Consider the following 18,449-nt stretch of genomic DNA (forward strand, 5'->3'; position numbering starts at 1 on the left):
TAGAAACCAAATAATATTAAAAAAAAAACAAAAAAACAAGGCTTTCTATGGCCCACTGAATGAGAGGGAGAGAGGTGGCACACCCAGGAGTCAAGACTGGCACACAAGCTGAAATGGCAATATTACTCTCCCACTGTTTTTTTATGTATTTTTTTTTTTTATTTTCAGGGAGACTTTAGAAACCAAATAATATTAAAAAAACCAAAAAATAAATAGGCTTTCTATGGCCCACTGAATGAAAGGGAGAGAGGTGGCACACCCAGGAGTCAAGACTGGCACACAAGCTGAAAGGGCAATATTACTCTCCCACTGTTTTTTTATGTATTTTTTTTTTTTATTTTCAGGGAGACTTTAGAAACCAAATAATATTAAAAAAACCAAAAAATAAATAGGCTTTCTATGGCCCACAATTAGAGAGAGAGGTGGCACACCCAGGAGTCAAGACTGGCACACAAGCTGAAATGGCAATATTACTCTCCCACTGTTTTTTTATGTTTTTTTTTTTTATTTTCAGGGAGACTTTAGAAACCAAATAATATTAAAAAAAAACAAAAAAACAAGGCTTTCTATGGCCCACTGAATGAGAGGGAGAGAGGTGGCACACCCAGGAGTCAAGACTGGCACACAAGCTGAAATGGCAATATTACTCTCCCACTGTTTTTTTATGTATTTTTTTTTTTTATTTTCAGGGAGACTTTAGAAACCAAATAATATTAAAAAAACCAAAAAATAAATAGGCTTTCTATGGCCCACTGAATGAAAGGGAGAGAGGTGGCACACCCAGGAGTCAAGACTGGCACACAAGCTGAAAGGGCAATATTACTCTCCCACTGTTTTTTTATGTATTTTTTTTTTTTATTTTCAGGGAGACTTTAGAAACCAAATAATATTAAAAAAAACAAAAAATAAATAGGCTTTCTATGGCCCACAATTAGAGAGAGAGGTGGCACACCCAGGAGTCAAGACTGGCACACAAGCTGAAATGGCAATATTACTCTCCCACTGTTTTTTTATGTTTTTTTTTTTTATTTTCAGGGAGACTTTAGAAACCAAATAATATTAAAAAAAAAACAAAAAAACAAGGCTTTCTATGGCCCACTGAATGAGAGGGAGAGAGGTGGCACACCCAGGAGTCAAGACTGGCACACAAGCTGAAATGGCAATATTACTCTCCCACTGTTTTTTTATGTATTTTTTTTTTTTATTTTCAGGGAGACTTTAGAAACCAAATAATATTAAAAAAACCAAAAAATAAATAGGCTTTCTATGGCCCACTGAATGAAAGGGAGAGAGGTGGCACACCCAGGAGTCAAGACTGGCACACAAGCTGAAAGGGCAATATTACTCTCCCACTGTTTTTTTATGTTTTTTTTTTTTTTTCAGGGAGACTTTAGAAACCAAATAATATAAAAAAAAAAAAAAAAAAAAAAATAGGCTTGCTATAGCCCACTGAATGAGAGATAGCACACACAGCAGTGGCACACAAGCCCTGACTGAGGCCAATATTTTTCTCCCACTGATTGATGTAGTGTTTTTGTGTTGAGGTAGATTTTAGAACACAAATCACGGAAAAAATAAATAGGCTTTCTATGGCCCACTGAATGAAAGGGAGAGAGGTGGCACACCCAGGAGTCAAGACTGGCACACAAGCTGAAAGGGCAATATTACTCTCCCACTGTTTTTTTATGTATTTTTTGTTTTTTCAGGGAGACTTTAGAAACCCAATAATATTTAAAAAAAAAAATAAATAGGCTTTCTATGGCCCACTGAATGAGAGGGAGAGAGGTGGCACACCCAGGAGTCAAGACTGGCACACAAGCTGAAAGGGCAATATTATTCTCCCACTGTTTTTTTAGGTTTTTTTTTTTTTTTTCAGGGAGAATTAGAAACCAAATAATATTAAAAAAAAAAAAAAAAAATAGGCTTGCTATAGCCCACTGAATGAGAGATAGCACACACAGCAGTGGCACACAAGCCCTGACTGAGGCCAATATTTTTCTCCCACTGATTGATGTACTGTTTTTGTGTTGAGGTAGATTTTAGAACACAAATCACGGAAAAAATAAATAGGCTTTCTATGGCCCACTCAGTGAGAGATGGCACACACAGGGATGGCACTGTAGCAGAAATGCCAATCTTAATCTCCCACAAAAAAAAACAACAAAAAAAAAAAAAAAACTGTCCTACAATTACTATCTCCCTGCAGTAATGTAAGCCAGGTATGGCAGGCAGCAATAGGAGTGGACTGATGCACAAATTAAATAAAAAGTGTGGAAAAACAGAAAAGATAGCTGTGCAGAAAGGAAGGAACAAGAGGATATGTGCTTTGAAAAAAGCAGTTGGTTTCCACAGTGGCGTACACACAGCAATACAGCTATCACGGAGCCTTCTAGGGCAGCCCAATGAGCTACAGCGCTGAGGGGAAAAAAAAATAAAAATAGCTTCCACAGTCCCTGCACACCGAAGGTGGTGTTGGACAGTGGAAATCGCTGCAGCACAAGCGGTTTGGTGGTTAGTGGACCCTGCCTAACGCTCTCCCTGCTTCTGATGAAGCGGCAGCAACCTGTCCCTAAGCTCAGATCAGCAGCAGTAAGATGGCGGTCGGCGGGAACGCCCCTTTATAGCCCCTGTGACGCCGCAGACAGCAAGCCAATCACTGCAATGCCCTTCTCTAAGATGGTGGGGACCAGGATCTATGTCATCACGCTGCCCACACTCTGCGTTCACCTTCATTGGCTGAGAAATGGCGCTTTTCGCGTCATTGAAACGCGACTTTGGCGCGAAAGTCGCGTACCGCATGGCCGACAAGCACAGGGGTCGGATCGGGTTTCATGAGACGCCGACTTAGCCAAAAGTCGGCGACTTTTGAAAATGATCGACCCGTTTCGCTCAACCCTAGTGGCGGCCATATAAGTACATTTTATAGCGTATGCATCCAAAATAAAGGAAGCCAGACACCGTAAATAGCTATTCATGCATGGCATACTGTAAATTCTAAAAGGGGAGATGGTATAAGCCACAAATCCCACTGAAATCTGCATAAATTAGGCAGCAGTGAAACAGAGAGTTACAGTCTGTTTATGTATGCCAATAGTCCTCTAAAGAGCAAGGTCCTTCTGCTCTATGGCCTCCATATCGATTAGATCAAACGCGATTTGTGGGCTTGGATGACTATCTAATGTGTATAGAGGCCTCCTGACTCTACCGCTACACATGATATAGGGGGAGATAAGGATCTGGCATGTCAAATTTTGGACTGATGATGCTTTTGTTTTCGGCAAGATAAACCAGAGGAGTCCAGTGCTCGGTATAGGCAGTAGATACTATAAACGCCAACCAAACAGTCGGCTGAACCATTGTTCCGCTGACAGTTATCTGCTGTGTATGGGATCCCATGCATTCAATATTTAGGATCTAGCTGGAACAATATGTATACAATTTACAGAATAGCACACAATATAGTTTTACTATAGTTTTGCACAATTTTTCCCAAGTCATAAGTGAGTGAGAGAATAAATGCATTGTGCTGTCTATTGTTTATGTGGTTTCACATCAGTCGATGACTTTATCGCAACTAGTTTTATGCCCGTAAAAATTATCAAATGGTTTCATATAAAGCAAGTATGTGAGCTATGTGGATGGATATCCTAACTTAAAACGTGACTCAGGTATTAGTCAATGCTAGATTATAAAACTCTACCCATTTCTCTAGTGCAAACACTTGTCTTCCTAATTTCCTTGTTCCCCATTACGAAATAATTTTTTTTTGCAGGTTGTGTAATGATTGTTAGAGGGTTCTTCTTTGATAGGCTTCTGATTTCTTGGTTAGGGTAAGGTCAGATGACCGTTCTCTCCACATCCGAGAAAAACGATCTGTTTATTCTGATCAGAGTTTAATCATAGTTTGATCAGAGAGGTATCAGTTATTCTCAGACATGGAGAAAAAAAAAAGATTCTCCTCCTTCTCTATTCTGGCCGCCCGCAAAAATCAGACTGAATTCAGATGCAGAATGCGGTTTCGAATAGCACTCGTCAGAGAAAATCGAGCCCTTAAAGTAATGCTTCACCATTGGTGTCATAACCAATGATTTAGTAATGTTATCTTAATCACTTCTATTGTGAGTGAAAAATATGTGACTTCCCAGGCTTCGTACTGCGGATCCATCAGGGGAACACAAATACTGTGTAAATCAGCCTCTTCATCGTGGGGCTGAGATCGGTCCTGATGGTGCCCACCAGTATATGTCTCTATCAGCAATGCAATTACAAAATATTATAAATGAAATAAAAATTTGTATGAGGTAATTGCTAATTATGTAGTTCTCTAATTAAATTAAGGTGGCACCAGTTCTCTTTCCTGTGACTTTTGGCAAAGCCATAGATTGTAAAGGTGATTGTCAAATACTTGAAAAGTGCCCATGGATGTTCTGCCCTGCTCTAAGTGTAGGAGCTGGGACAGCTCTGCCTAATCCTCAGATGTCAGCTTTCTGTCATCCCAGCATGTGACACAAAGCTTGCCTCTCAGCACAGAAGTATTAAGAGGCTGGAGTAAGCCAGGCTTCTTCTTGCATTCGTGTACGTTTGCTAGGGGACAATGCTTGCTGGATATCTTATTCTGCTGAGCAAAGAGGCCATGAACTACTACCAAGTAATTTTGGAAAAATGGAATCTGCTAAGAGTATGATTGCAATGTAAAAATGGCTTAAATGTCTTCTGATTGGGATTATGCTTTTGATACACCTGTCATCATCGCTAAAGCTCTAGGCCATCTTAATCGCAAGGCCTCCTGAGGTGGATATATCAGAGAGGGGATCCAGAATCAGGAGAAGAGGCCTCCTCGTAGAATATGAACAGCGGTGAACAGGTTAACCTGCCCAACAGTAGGGTATTGTCAAGCAGCTCGCTCAAGGAGAGGTCTGAGCACTCTTTTTTTCTGTTTTACTACTACAGGATGGAGGATGAGGCAGTTCTGGACAGAGGGGCTTCATTCCTGAAGCATGTCTGTGATGAAGAGGAGGTGGAAGGTAAGACTATGAATCTTTCTTTATGTAACATACTGCATATTGCTACCACTATGCTAAAGGGCATCCCTAAAATAAAATTAGAAGTAAATGCTATACAGCTGATTAATAGAAATATGAATTTCAGGTAACAACAAATAGAGCACTTAATGTCCTATAGTCCTAATTAGCAAATATGTTTTATATTGCAAACATATGACAGGCCTTGCAAACTATGGTATAGCGGTACTAAAACAAATATCAATAAATTATATTATTTGCTATTTCTATTTTTTATTTTTGTTGACTAATTCATAACTGTGATTGTTAGTTTTAGGGACCCACTTGTAGAGTGTCCTCTTAGTAATGCTCAGTTAATAAAATGCCACGCCCCACTGGAAGTCCCAGCAGCAGGACTTCTGGGAATCAAATGTAAAAGGGGGTTGATCAAACCTCTAAAGTCTGATTTTCTAAAAAATGGCTTCATCATGACTGTTAAAGGGGATTTCCTTTATGTAATTATTTGTGGCCTACTGTTAAGCTCTGGGCTTGCTTGAAATCATCGTTAAACGACAATTGCATTCATGTAACTAGTTCAAAGGTCTAAATCTTGCTGTCAGGTTCCTTTTAATTTAAGTCTGAGACCTTATTCTGAGATCTCATATACTTAAATAGAGAAATTGACTTCTGGTTCAAGCAGAAGATGTTGTGTGAGTCGGCTGGTCACAACTATGGTCACGTGATCCAGAAGAGGGATCGGAGCAGCACTGGAGATGGTGGAGGACATCAACTGGTAAGTATTCGAATGCATTAACATGCACAATGCCGATTGGTATCAGAGGCACAATTATCACAAACAAAATGCCGGATTGGTCCTTTAACTGTTTTGGAGCCATATTGAACAACACAATGTACACAATGTTAACAAAAAATACAAAGTAATGGAGTTTCCACGTTTAGATATTGGTAAAAATATATATTGCGTTCAAGTTTATGTTTCACAATAAATTGCTGCCAAAAGGGTCACAGTATAAAAATTGCTGATGTGCTTAGTAGGCAAAGTTCAATGTTTCCAGCCGACTTTTGTGATAGTGTTAGATTTCAGTAATGTTCCATATAAGTAAACGATGTGTCCTAAAGTCCTAAAAATGATTACTTCCAGCTGACTTGAACAATGGACATGGTGCAACCTGTTTGTACTACCTGACATGTTGGCTTGGTAAAAGGATTTAAGACATCTATGAAGTACTGTAGCTAGTGGTGTTTCTCCATGTAGGACATCTTGGCTTCTCATTCATAAAACACTCTGAAGAATCAATTTTTACACACATGTAGTACCACAAAGAGGTGACACCTCGTAAAATGCCCCTACCAGTATTACATGTAGTAACAAAAGCTAAGGGGTCACTCCCATGGCTGTTCGTACTATGATTCACATTAAGTGGGGACTGGGAATCACTATTTTCTGAAGGAGATTTATATCTTTAAAAGAAAATAAAGCTGTTCTTAAGCAGTTCTTAAGACTTGTCATCTGGCCCAGATAAGTTGTTGAAGCTCTTTTAATTAAGGACACACACACACATGAAATGTAGAACAAAAACACCGATAATATATTTTCTTCCTATACCAAACATTTTGTAAGAAACTAGTTATTCTCTGCATGAAACCATTTTAAAGGAAATATAAAGTTTTATATATGTCTCATATGTCAGAAGAAAAACTGGTTTTAGTCTGTAAAATACATCACATCAAGTTTTTTTCTTGGAGAACATGACTAGAGACTTTGGAATATTACAGTGCCTTGCGAAAGTATTTGGCTCCCTGGAACTTTTCAACCTTTTCCAACATATCATGCTTCAAACATAAAGATACCAAATGTAAATTGTTGGTGAAGAATAAACAACAAGTGGAACACAATTGTGAAGTTGAACAAAATGTATTGGTTACTTTAAATTTTTGTGGAAATTCAAAAACTGAAAAGTGGGGCGTGCAATATTATTCGGCCCCTTTAACTTAATACTTTGCTACGATTACAGCTGCAAGTCACTTGGGGTATGTCTCTATCAGTTTTGTACATCGAAAGACTGAAATTCTTGCCCATTCTTCCTTGGCAAACAGCTCGAGCTCAGTGAGGTTTGATGGAGATCGTTTGTGAACAGCAGTTTTCAGCTCTTTCCACAGATTCTTGATTGGATTGAGGTCTGGACTTTGACTTGGCCATTCTAATACCTGGATACGTTTATTTTTGAACCATTCCATTGCAGATTTTGCTTTATGTTTGGGATCATTGTCTTGTTGGAAGACAAATCTCCGTCTCAGTCTCAGGCCTTTTGCATACTCAAACAGGTTTTCTTCAAGAATGGTCCTGTATTTGGCTCCTTCCATCTTACCATCAATTTTAACCATCTTCCCTGTCCCTGCTGAAGAAAAGCAGGCCCAAACCATGATGCTGCCACCACCATGTTTGAGAGTGGGGATGGTGTGTTCAGGGTGATGAGCTGTGTTGCCTTTACGCCAAACATATCATTTGGCATTGTTGCCAAAAAGTTTGATTTTGGTTTCATCTGACCAGAGCACCTTCTTCCACATGTTTGGTGTGTCTCCCAGGTGGCTTGTTGCAAACTTTAAATGACACTTTTTATGGATCTCTTTGTGAAATGGCTTTCTTCTTGCCACTCTTACATAAAGGCCAGATTTGTGCAGTGTATGACTGATTGTTGTTCTGTGGACAGACTGTCCCACCTCAGCTGTAGATCTCTGCAGTTCATCCAGAGTGATCATGGGCCTCTTGGCTGCATCCCTGATCAGTCTTCTCCTTGTTTGAGATGAAAGTTTAGAGGGACGGCCAGGTCTTGGTAGATTTGCAGTGATATGATACTCCTTCCATTTCAATATGATCGCTTGCACAGTGCTCCTTGGGATGTTTACAGTTATGGAAATCATTTTGTATCCAAATCTGGCTTTAAATTTCTCCACAACAGTATCACGGACCTGCCTGTTGTGTTCCTTGGTCTTCATGATGCTCTCTGTGCTTTAAACAGAACCCTGAGACTATCACAGAGCAAGTGCAGTTATACGGAGACTTGATTACACACAGGTGGATTAAATTAATCATCATTAGGCATTGAGGACAACATTGGATCATTCAGAGATCCACAATGAACTTCTGAAGTGAGTTTGCTGCACTGAAAGTAAAGGGGATGAATAATATTGCACGCCCCACTTTTCAGTTTTTCAATTTCCACAAAAATTTAAAATAACCATTAAATTTCGTTCAACTTCATAATTGTGTTCCACTTGTTGTTGATTCTTCACCAAAAATTTACATTTGTTATCTTTATGTTTGAAGCATGATATGTGGGAAAAGGTTGAAAAGTTCCAGGGAGCCGAATACTTTCGCAAGGCACTGTATATGTAGATATGTGCTCTTTGTTTCTAAACTAAAGCAGTAGTGCTAGTAGGTTTTCTCTAACTACTGTAAAGCTTTTTTTTGGTTCCCAAGCTCTGTGTCTAAATGCCCTGGCCAAGGCACAATAGCTTGTTGGTGCCCCTCCTGGTACTCAGAAGTTGGTGCACGTAATTTATAAGCCCCTTCTTTCCTAGATATGCACCTATCTTTGTATAACTTTAAGGGCTTGTTTCCACATGCGAGAATCACGTCCGTGTCTCGCATGTAGAAACCAAGCTCTGGTGTCTGCACTCCGGAGCAGAGCGTGCGGCCGCATAGGAACACATGGAGCCGCACAGCTCCGCTCCTGAGTGCCGGCGCCAGAGCTTGGTTTCTACATGCGAGACACGGACGTGATTCTCGCATGTGGAAACAAGCCCTAAAACCCATTTTTTAATTACAGTTCTATACTAGGGATCTGTAAGAGTTTCCGTCTACTCAAAATCGGTGCAGATCATGTATACTGTAGTATATATACAGAAGGTTATTTCAAACATCTTGGAGAGCTAACCACAGATCTTCTGAGGATGTAGGCTTGCACAAACTCTTCTCCTACAAAAATTGTGTACAAGTGGACCTAGAAGAATTGATGGTGTGCTGCAGTTTTGAAGGCAAATGGAGGTCAATCCAAATCTAAATTTTTTGTCTCCCTCTTTTGTTCATTCACTTTGGATTTGATAATTGAGAAGAATAAAATATTAATACCGATATATATGTATGTATATATATATATATATAATATATACTAGCTGTACTACCCGGCTTCACCCGGGTTAATAACTGCTGTTAGCAAAATAGAATGTGTTAACAAACATGTATTTATGTTTGCAAGCCTTGCTTCCCTCTCCTCAGAAAGTTAATTGGCCCTTGAGGAAACAGCTCTTGTTCTCTTGTCTGAAAGCCTCTCTGCCCTCTCCTCAGAAAGTTTATTGGCTCTTGAGGAAGCAGCTCTTGTTTTCATGTCAGCAAGCCTCGCTTCCCTCTCCTCAGAAAGTTAATTGGCCCTTGAGGAAGCAGCTCTTGCTCTCTTGTCTTCAAGCCTCGCTTCCCTCTGCTCAGAAAGTTCATTGGCTCTTGAGGAAGCAGCTGCTGTTCTCATGTGTGTCAGCCTTGTTTCTCGGTCTTCACATTTTTCACTTAATGCAGCTTTTTTCGCATCAGCTGACATTCGTGCCATGGAATTCCTTTTCTTAAGAGGCATTATTGTGGTAAAATTAGTCTGTAACTGGCAGTTCCTATATCCTCTCACATAGCGGTAATGTGACTGACATCAGCCTTTCCACCAACACACCCTAACTGACATGTTATTACCTCACACAAGTTTTGTTATAGTGAGAATATCCTTTGTTGCCTATATTAACCAATCAGAGCTCAGATTAATTAATCCCCAGCCAACAGGAAGCCCTCCCACCTGGCAGTATATATTAGCTCACACATACACATAATAGACAGGTCATGTGACTGACAGCTGCCGTATTTCCTATATGGTACATTTGTTGCTCTTGTAGTTTGTCTGCTTATTAATCAGATTTTTATTTTTGAAGGATAATACCAGACTTGTGTGTGTTTTAGGGCGAGTTTCATATGTCAAGTTGTGTGTGTTGAGTTGCGTGTGGCGACATGCATGTAGCGACTTTTGTGAGATGAGTTTTGTGAGGCAACATGCGTGTAGCAACTTTTTGTGTGTCGAGTTGCATGTGACAGGTTAGTGTAGCAAGGTGTGTGCAGCAAGTTTGGCGACTTTTGCGCGTGGCGAGTTTTATGTGTGGTGCGTTTTGAGTATGTGCAAGTTTTGTGTGAGGCAACTTTTGCATGTGTTGCAACTTTTGTGCATGTGGCAATTTTTCCACGTCTGGAAGTTTTGCGAGTGGCGAGTTTTCTATGAGGTGAGTTTTGCACGTGTGGTTAGTTTTGCGTGAGCCTAGTTTTGCATGTGGCGAGTTTTGCATGTGGCAAATTTTGCACGTGGCAAGTTTTGAGCGGTGACTTTTGTGTTTTATGTGGCGAGGTTAGTGTATGTGTGGTGAAATGTGTGCTGAGGGTGGTATATGTGTTCAAGCATGTGGTAGTGTGTGGCGCATTTTGTGTGTGTGTTCATATCCCCGTGTGTGGTGAGTATCCCATGTCGGGGCCCCACCTTAGCAACTGTATGGTATATACTCTTTGTTACCATTACTTTCATTCTTTAAGTCCCCCTTGTTCACATCTGGCAGCCGTCAATTTGCCTCCAACATAGCCTATGACGTCCAGACGTGTGACTGTGCAAACTTTTGTGGCTGTAGCTGCGACGGTGCAGGTGCCAATCCCGGACATACACATATACATACATACATACCCATACACACACACACACACACTCAGCTTTATATTATATATATATATATATATATATGCAGCGCCCCCCCTCCACCGCCGCAGGGCCGAGGGGTACCCGGTACCGGGCCTCTGAGTCTCTGCTTCTGGGGTTGTCACGGCGGCTAGGCCCCGGTCCGTGACCCTGCCGTGGGGGGGGCGCACAGTAAAATGCAAGGTGTGGGTGTTGGTAGTAATGATAGCGATGTAGCGGTGCAGTTGTGGGGTGCAGGTCGCGGTAAATAACGAGGACACCAGGTTGCAGTCTCTTTACCTCTTTACTGGAGATCTCTGAGTCCTCAGTCCAGAACACGGTTCACCAGGCTACGCAAGTCCAGCCGGTCCAATGGCACCTCCAGAGTCCTCCTCTCAGGTGGAGATCTGTGCCTTCCTTCTAGCGCTATGTGTTGTAGTCCTTCCCTGCTGTGCTCACGGAAAGTGACCCCACAACGGTTGTGTCTGTTTCTTAAGTTCCCTCACAACTCGATTTGATGTTCCTCTGTAATCCACCCCTTCCCTGTATTCAGGTTGGAATGGCACCCGTTTGTCAGGTAGGCCTGGAGTTCTTCCGGGACCCTAGAGACGCCCCTCTCCCGCAATTGCCCCCCAAGACTTCATAGGTGATATGTGGTAGACAGCCCGCCTGAGACCGACTGTCCTGCCGCTGTTTGGAGTATGGCTTGAAGCTGTATTCTAATCCACTCCCTCGGCGTTCCGGCCACCGGTATTGCGCCTCAGCAGGGTGCTGCCTCTTTCAACAAAACCCCTGCTGGTATTCTCCTTCTGCTTGATCTCGTTTCTCACTCAGCACAATCTGCCTCGCTTCTAGTCCTTTCTTGGGCACCGCCGCTAAGCTGAGCAGGCACGGTCCCGTTACGTTCTCTCAATGCCAAGCCTCTGCCAGGATCCCACCCCTGGCAGAGACCCTACAGTCTCTCCCTTCACAACACCCTCTGCCACAGGGTGTTGCTCTGTTCAATCCCGTCAGCGTTCTCCTCTAACTTCCTGCCTGACCCCCAGTTTACCCACTATGGTGGGGAGTGGCCTAATGAATAGCACCCTTAGCTCCCCCCGGAGGCCCTGCTGTGAAACATATTGGTGTCTGTGATACCTGATTGGAGGAACTCCTTCAGTGCCATCGAACGTACCATGGCTCCCCTTAGTGGCAGAGCCACAGTACTGCAACGACCAGAACTCTGGGGCGCTGCATATATATATATATATATATATATATATATATATATATATATACACTGAGGAAAACCAGTATTTGATACACTGCCTATTTTGCAAGTTTTCCCAACTACAAAGAATGGAGAGGTCTGTGTTTTTATAGTAGGTGCACTTCAACTATGAGGGCTAGAAACCAGAGAATAAAAATCAGAAAATCATTGTATGATTTTTAAATAATTAAATTGCATTTTATTGCATGAAATAAGAATTTCATCACCTACCAACCAGCAAGAATTCTGGCTCTTACAGACCTGTTAGTTTATTTTAAGAAACCCTCCTACTCTGCACTCAGTACCTGTATTAATTGCAGCTGTTTGAACTCATTAGCTGTATAAAAGACACCTGTTCACACACTCAATCAATCACACTCCAACCATTTCACCTTGGCCAAGACCAAAGAGCTGTCTAAGGACACCAGGGACACAATGGTAGACCTGCAGGAGGCTGTGAAGGGCTACAGGACAATAGGAAAGCAGCTTGGTGAAAAGGCATCGACTGTTGGCACAATTATTAGAAAATGGAAGAAACACAAGATGACTGTCAATCTTCCTCGGTCTGCAGCTCCATACAAGATCTAGCCTCGTGGGCTAAGGATGATTCTGATAAAGTTCAGGAATGAGCCCAGAACTACACATGATGACCATGTCAATGACCTGAAGAGAGCTGAGACCACAGTCTCAAAAATCACCGTTAGTAACACCGTACGCTGTCATGGATTAAAGGTCCCCCTACTCACGTCAGCAGAAGTCCAGGCCCATTTGAAGTTCATCAGTGACCATCTGGATGATCCAGAGATGGCAGGGGTGTAGGTCATGTGGTCAGATGAGATCAAAATAGAACTTTTTTGCATCAACTCTACTCACCGTTTTTGGAGGAAGAAAAACGAAGAGTGCAACACCAAGACCACCGTCCCAACCATGAAGCATGGTGGTGGAAACATCATACTTTGAGGGTGCTTTTCTGCAAAGGGGACAGGACGACTGCACTGTATTGAAGGGAGGATAGATGGGGTCATGAATCATGAGATTTTGGCCAACAACCTCTTTCTCTCAGTAAAAGCATTGAAGATGGGAGATGGCTGTGTCTTCCAGCATGACAATGACCCGAAACACACAGCCAGCGCAATTAAGGAGTGGCTCTGTAAGAAGCATTTCAAGGTCCTGGAGTGGCCTAGCCAGTCTCCAGACCTGAACCCAATAGAAAATCTTTGGAGGGAACTGAAATTCAATGTTGCCCAGCGACAACCTCGAAACCTGAACGATCTGGAGAAGATCTGTATGGGGGAGTGGACCAAAATTCCTGCAGCAGTGTGTGCGAACTTGGTCAAGAACTACAGGAAATGTCTGACATCTGTAATTGCAAACAAAGGTTTCTGTACCAAATATTAATTTTTTGTTTTTCTATTGTATCAAATACTTATGTCATGCAATAAAATGCATATTATGTAAAAATCATACAATGTGATTTTCTGGATTATTTTTAATATTCTGTCTCTCTCACAGTTGAAGTGTATCTATGGTAAAAATTACAGACCTCTTCTTTCTTTGTAGGTGGAAAACTTGCAAAATCGGCCGTGTATCAATGCTTATTCTCCCTACTGTAAATGTATATTCACATCCTAATAGGAGTAAGAGTTTAGGAATTACTGCTCTTTAATATGTAGCTGCTAGTGATGAATGAGTGTGTTCAGATAAGGTGTTATCCAAGCATGTTCATGTCCTAATTGAGTATTTTTGGCATGCTTGAAAAAATGCTCTAGTCGAGTCGCCATGGCTGCATGTCTTGCAACACATGCTTGTCTTGTTAGACAGTGACTGCCAGACTGGTGGAAAGCATGCCAAGATGCATGAAAGCTGTGATTAAAAATCATGGTTATTCCACAACATATTGATTTCTGAACTCTTCCTGAGTTAAAACATTAGTATTGTTGTTTCTAAATGATTCTGAACATTTTTGTTGTATTATTTGAGGTCTGCAAGCAATGCATTTTTTTGTTATTTTGACCATTTCTCATTTTCAGAAAATAAATACAAAATTTATTGCTTGGAACTTCGGAGACATGTTGTCAGTAGTTTATAGAATGAAAGAACAATTTACACTTTACTCAAAAATATACCTAAAAAGAGAAAGATCTGACAATTTGAAAATGTTGCAGTCTTAATTGTTACACACACACACACACACACACACACACACACACACACACACACACACACACACACACACACACACACACTATATAAAGGCATGGCTAAAAGAGTTGGCACCCTTAAAATTGTTTTAGAAAATTAAGTATTTCTCCCAGAAAACTTTTGCAGTTACACATGTTTTGTTATACACATGTTTATTTCCTATGTGTGTATTGGAACAACACAAAGAAAACAGAGAAAGGAGGCAAATTGAACACAGTTTCACACAAAACCTCAAAAATAGGCTGCATATAATTGTTGGCACCTTCAACTTAATATTTGGTTACATACCCTTTGGAATAAATAACTGTGATGGACTAGTAACAGAAACTGTTGATATTTTTCAACAATTTTGGTTCTCACGTCCTCAGACAGTATTCTTATCCTCTGTCTGTTCTCCATCCTTGGTGTGGCACACACAGACACACAATGCAAATATTGAGTCAACTTCTCCCCTTTCTATCTGGTTTCAAATGTGATTTTCATATTGACCACACTTGTTACTTGCCACAGGTGAGTTTGAATGAGCATCACATGCTTGAAACACAGTTGTTTACCAACAATTTTAGAAAGGTGCCAACAATTTTGTCCGGCTCATTTTCGGGGTTTTGTGTGAAATGATGTCTAATTTGCCTTTTTTTTCTCTTTTTTCGTGTTGTTCCAATACACACATGTGTAATTGCAATAATGTCAACACTTTCGGCCAAGGCTGAGTACAGTGGGGCAAAAAAGTATTTAGTCAGTCAGCAATAGTGCAAGTTCCACCACATAAAAAGATGAGAGGCGTCTGTAATTTACATCATAGGTAGACCTCAACTATGGGAGACAAACTGAGAAAAAAAAATCCAGAAAATCACATTGTCTGTTTTTTGATCATTTTATTTGCATTTTATGGTGGAAAATAAGTATTTGGTCAGAAACAAAATTTCATCTCAATACTTGTAATCTATCCTTTGTTGGCAATGACAGAGGTCAAACGTTTTCTGTAAGTCTTCACAAGGTTGCCACACACTGTTGTTGGTATGTTGGCCCATTCCGCCATGCAGATCTCCTCTAGAGCAGTGATGTTTTTGGCTTTTCGCTTGGCAACATGGACTTTCAACTCCCTCCAAAGGTTTTCTATAGGGTTGAGATCTGGAGACTGGCTGGGCCACTCCAGGACCTTGAAATGCTTCTTACGAAGCCACTCCTTCATTGCCCTGGCGGTGTGCTTTGGATCATTGTCATGTTGAAAGACCCAGCCACGTTTCATCTTCAATGCCCTTGCTGATGGAAGGAGGTTTGCACTCAAAATCTCACGATACATGGCCCCATTCATTCTTTCATGTACCCGGATCAGTCGTCCTGGCCCCTTTGCAGAGAAACAGCCCCAAAGCATGATGTTTCCACCACCATGCTTTACAGTAGGTATGGTGTTTGATGGATGCAACTCAGTATTCTTTTTCCTCCAAACACGACAAGTTGTGTTTCTACCAAACAGTTCCAGCTTGGTTTCATCAGACCATAGGACATTCTCCCAAAACTCCTCTGGATCATCCAAATGCTCTCTAGCAAACTTCAGACGGGCCCGGACATGTACTGGCTTAAGCAGTGGGACACATCTGGCACTGCAGGATCTGAGTCCATGGTGGCGTAGTGTGTTACTTATGGTAGGCCTTGTTACATTGGTCCCAGCTCTCTGCAGTTCATTCACTAGGCCCCCCCGCGTGGTTCTGGGATTTTTGCTCACCGTTCTTGTGATCATTCTGACCCCACGGGGTGGGATTTTGCGTGGAGCCCCAGATCGAGGGAGATTATCAGTGGTCTTGTATGTCTTCCATTTTCTAATTATTGCTCCCACTGTTGATTTCTTCACTCCAAGCTGGTTGGCTATTGCAGATTCAGTCTTCCCAGCCTGGTGCAGGGCTACAATTTTGTTTCTGGTGTCCTTTGACAGCTCTTTGGTCTTCACTATAGTGGAGTTTGGAGTCAGACTGTTTGAGGGTGTGCACAGGTGTCTTTTTATACTGATAACAAGTTTAAACAGGTGCCATTACTACAGGTAATGAGTGGAGGAAAGAGGAGACTCTTAAAGAAGAAGTTACAGGTCTGTGAGAGCCAGAAATCTTGATTGTTTGTTTCTGACCAAATACTTATTTTCCACCAGAATATGCAAGTAAAATGATAAAAAAACAGACAATGTGATTTTCTGGATTTTTTGTTCTCAGTTTGTCTCCCATAGTTGAGGTCTACCTATGATGTAAATTACAGACGCCTCTCATCTTTTTAAGTGGTGGAACTTGCACTATTGCTGACTGACTAAATACTTTTTTGCCCCACTGTATGTGTGTGTGTATACATACAGACAGTATATACTGTACATGTATACACACACTTCTTTTTTTTATTTTTTTTTTATTTTGAATATGTAAAAGATAATATCAATATAAACCAGTGAATGGTGATAGCAAGAAGTGGCTATCACAGACTCTAATGATATATGGCTGCTGCATATTTCTGGTGAGTCAGTAACACTTTAGCCATGGTGAATGTGCAGCTGGAGAATTCTGTACAAACTCCCTGTATGAATGAACGCTCACTGCTGAAGCTACAGACAGAGCAGACAGCTGCCTTACTAACCTCAGGTCAGAGAAATGTGGATTCAGTGGGAGAAAATCACTACAGGTGAGTTTCAAGTCAACTATATCAACATGAGAAAATCTTAATAAGTGACTGACCAGACTAATATCATATTACTGAAAAATGGCATAACTAATCAATGTGTTCAGTGGAGTAAGAAAACCCTATTAACGATATTTTCCAGTTTTAAGGAAGTAATGCTTATTCACTGTAGAAATGAGCAGTTTTGCATCTTTCTAATTTATGAAGGGTGAAACTCATCAAAGTATTTACACCAGTTTTCAAAAATTTAGCAACTTTTTACATTTTCTGTAAATCGAGTGGGGGAACAGTCAAAGGGGCTTACCAAGTTTGGAAAAAAAAATGCCCTAATGGAGGAAATGCCATGAAATAAAAGAAGCACCAGCATGTACATTTAAGGGAATCTGTCACTAGGATTTTGCTGCCCCATCTGAGAGGAGCATCATATAGGCCAGAGACCCTGATTCTAGTGATGTATCACTTTCTACTCCGCTCGCTGTCATTTTGATAAAATCCCTGTTTTATCTGGTGCACATCCAGCAATGCTCAGAATGCTTAGCTTGCCACAACTCCGCCTACACCACTGATTGGCTGCTTTCTGCTCATGTGCAGTATACATAGAAAGCTGCTAATCGGTAGTGTGGGTGGGGTTATACAGAGCTCATGAATACGGAGGACTAAATGGCAGCAGGTTTACTAGTCCTCTAGTGATAATCTCCTGCTGATTATACAGTGATTTTATCAAAACTACAGCAAGCAGTTCAGTAAGTGACACATCAATGGAATCAAGGTGTCTGACCCCAGATTATGCAGCACTCATGTTAGGAGGCAAGAACCTGGTGATAGATTCCTTTTATATCCCCACCACTGATTCTTCGGCGGTCTTTGATTTTCCTACAGTGTTGATATATGACCGTTGCAGCCAATCACCGGCCTTTATGCTTATGTTCCCTGCACCTCAGCAAAAGTCATGAAATTGTGAAAAATGTTAAGATATTTGTCTCACGTTTTAGTAGGCCATTAACAAGCTGATTTACATACAATCAGAATGCCCCGAGCATTACAATGTGAGCTGTCTTCTTATAAATAATCTGAATTCCAGAACATTTTCTTATGTGGCATATTACAGTAAAGACAACTGCTGTTAGTCATGAGAATATAGTTAATATAAATATAAAGATTTCATCTTCTTGGTATCTAATGTAGATGCTATTTCTGCATAATATTTCCTACAATGCACTGGGGCGTAAGCAAGATAATGTTATTACTTATTATTAAGCCATGCTTTCTGGAAATGCTAACATAATGAATAATCCATATTACATTAGGCCTCTGTGTTACTTTAGTAAAATGTATTTTTCTGCAGTCATGTTTATTAACTCCTTCACTTAAAATATCGTGATTAGTACATTACTCAGTTCTGGAGTAAGAATATCTGTCATTGACCTCCGTAACCTACACATCGGGAGTTATATTCACAATCCATATAAAAATAGTTACATAGAGAAATACTGTAGGTAGATGTGAGATAGATACTGTAGATAGATAGATAGATAGATAGATAGATATGGGATAGATAGAGAGATA

At 40.9% G+C, this 18,449-nt stretch overlaps 1 protein-coding gene across 12 annotated transcripts in view; it reads left to right on the forward strand.

Annotated features, from left to right (window-relative positions):
* Positions 1-18,449, forward strand: part of SLC4A4 (solute carrier family 4 member 4) — a 375,082-nt gene that overhangs the window by 96,016 nt on the left and 260,617 nt on the right. For all 12 annotated transcript variants that reach the window (XM_077276704.1, XM_077276710.1, XM_077276720.1 and 9 more), the window contains exon 3: positions 4,951-5,024. In XM_077276704.1, the coding sequence (XP_077132819.1) occupies positions 4,951-5,024 (74 nt within the window). The remainder of the gene's footprint in view (positions 1-4,950; positions 5,025-18,449) is intronic.

Source organism: Ranitomeya variabilis, chromosome 1, assembly GCF_051348905.1.
Source record: "Ranitomeya variabilis isolate aRanVar5 chromosome 1, aRanVar5.hap1, whole genome shotgun sequence".
NCBI lineage: Eukaryota > Metazoa > Chordata > Amphibia > Anura > Dendrobatidae > Ranitomeya > Ranitomeya variabilis.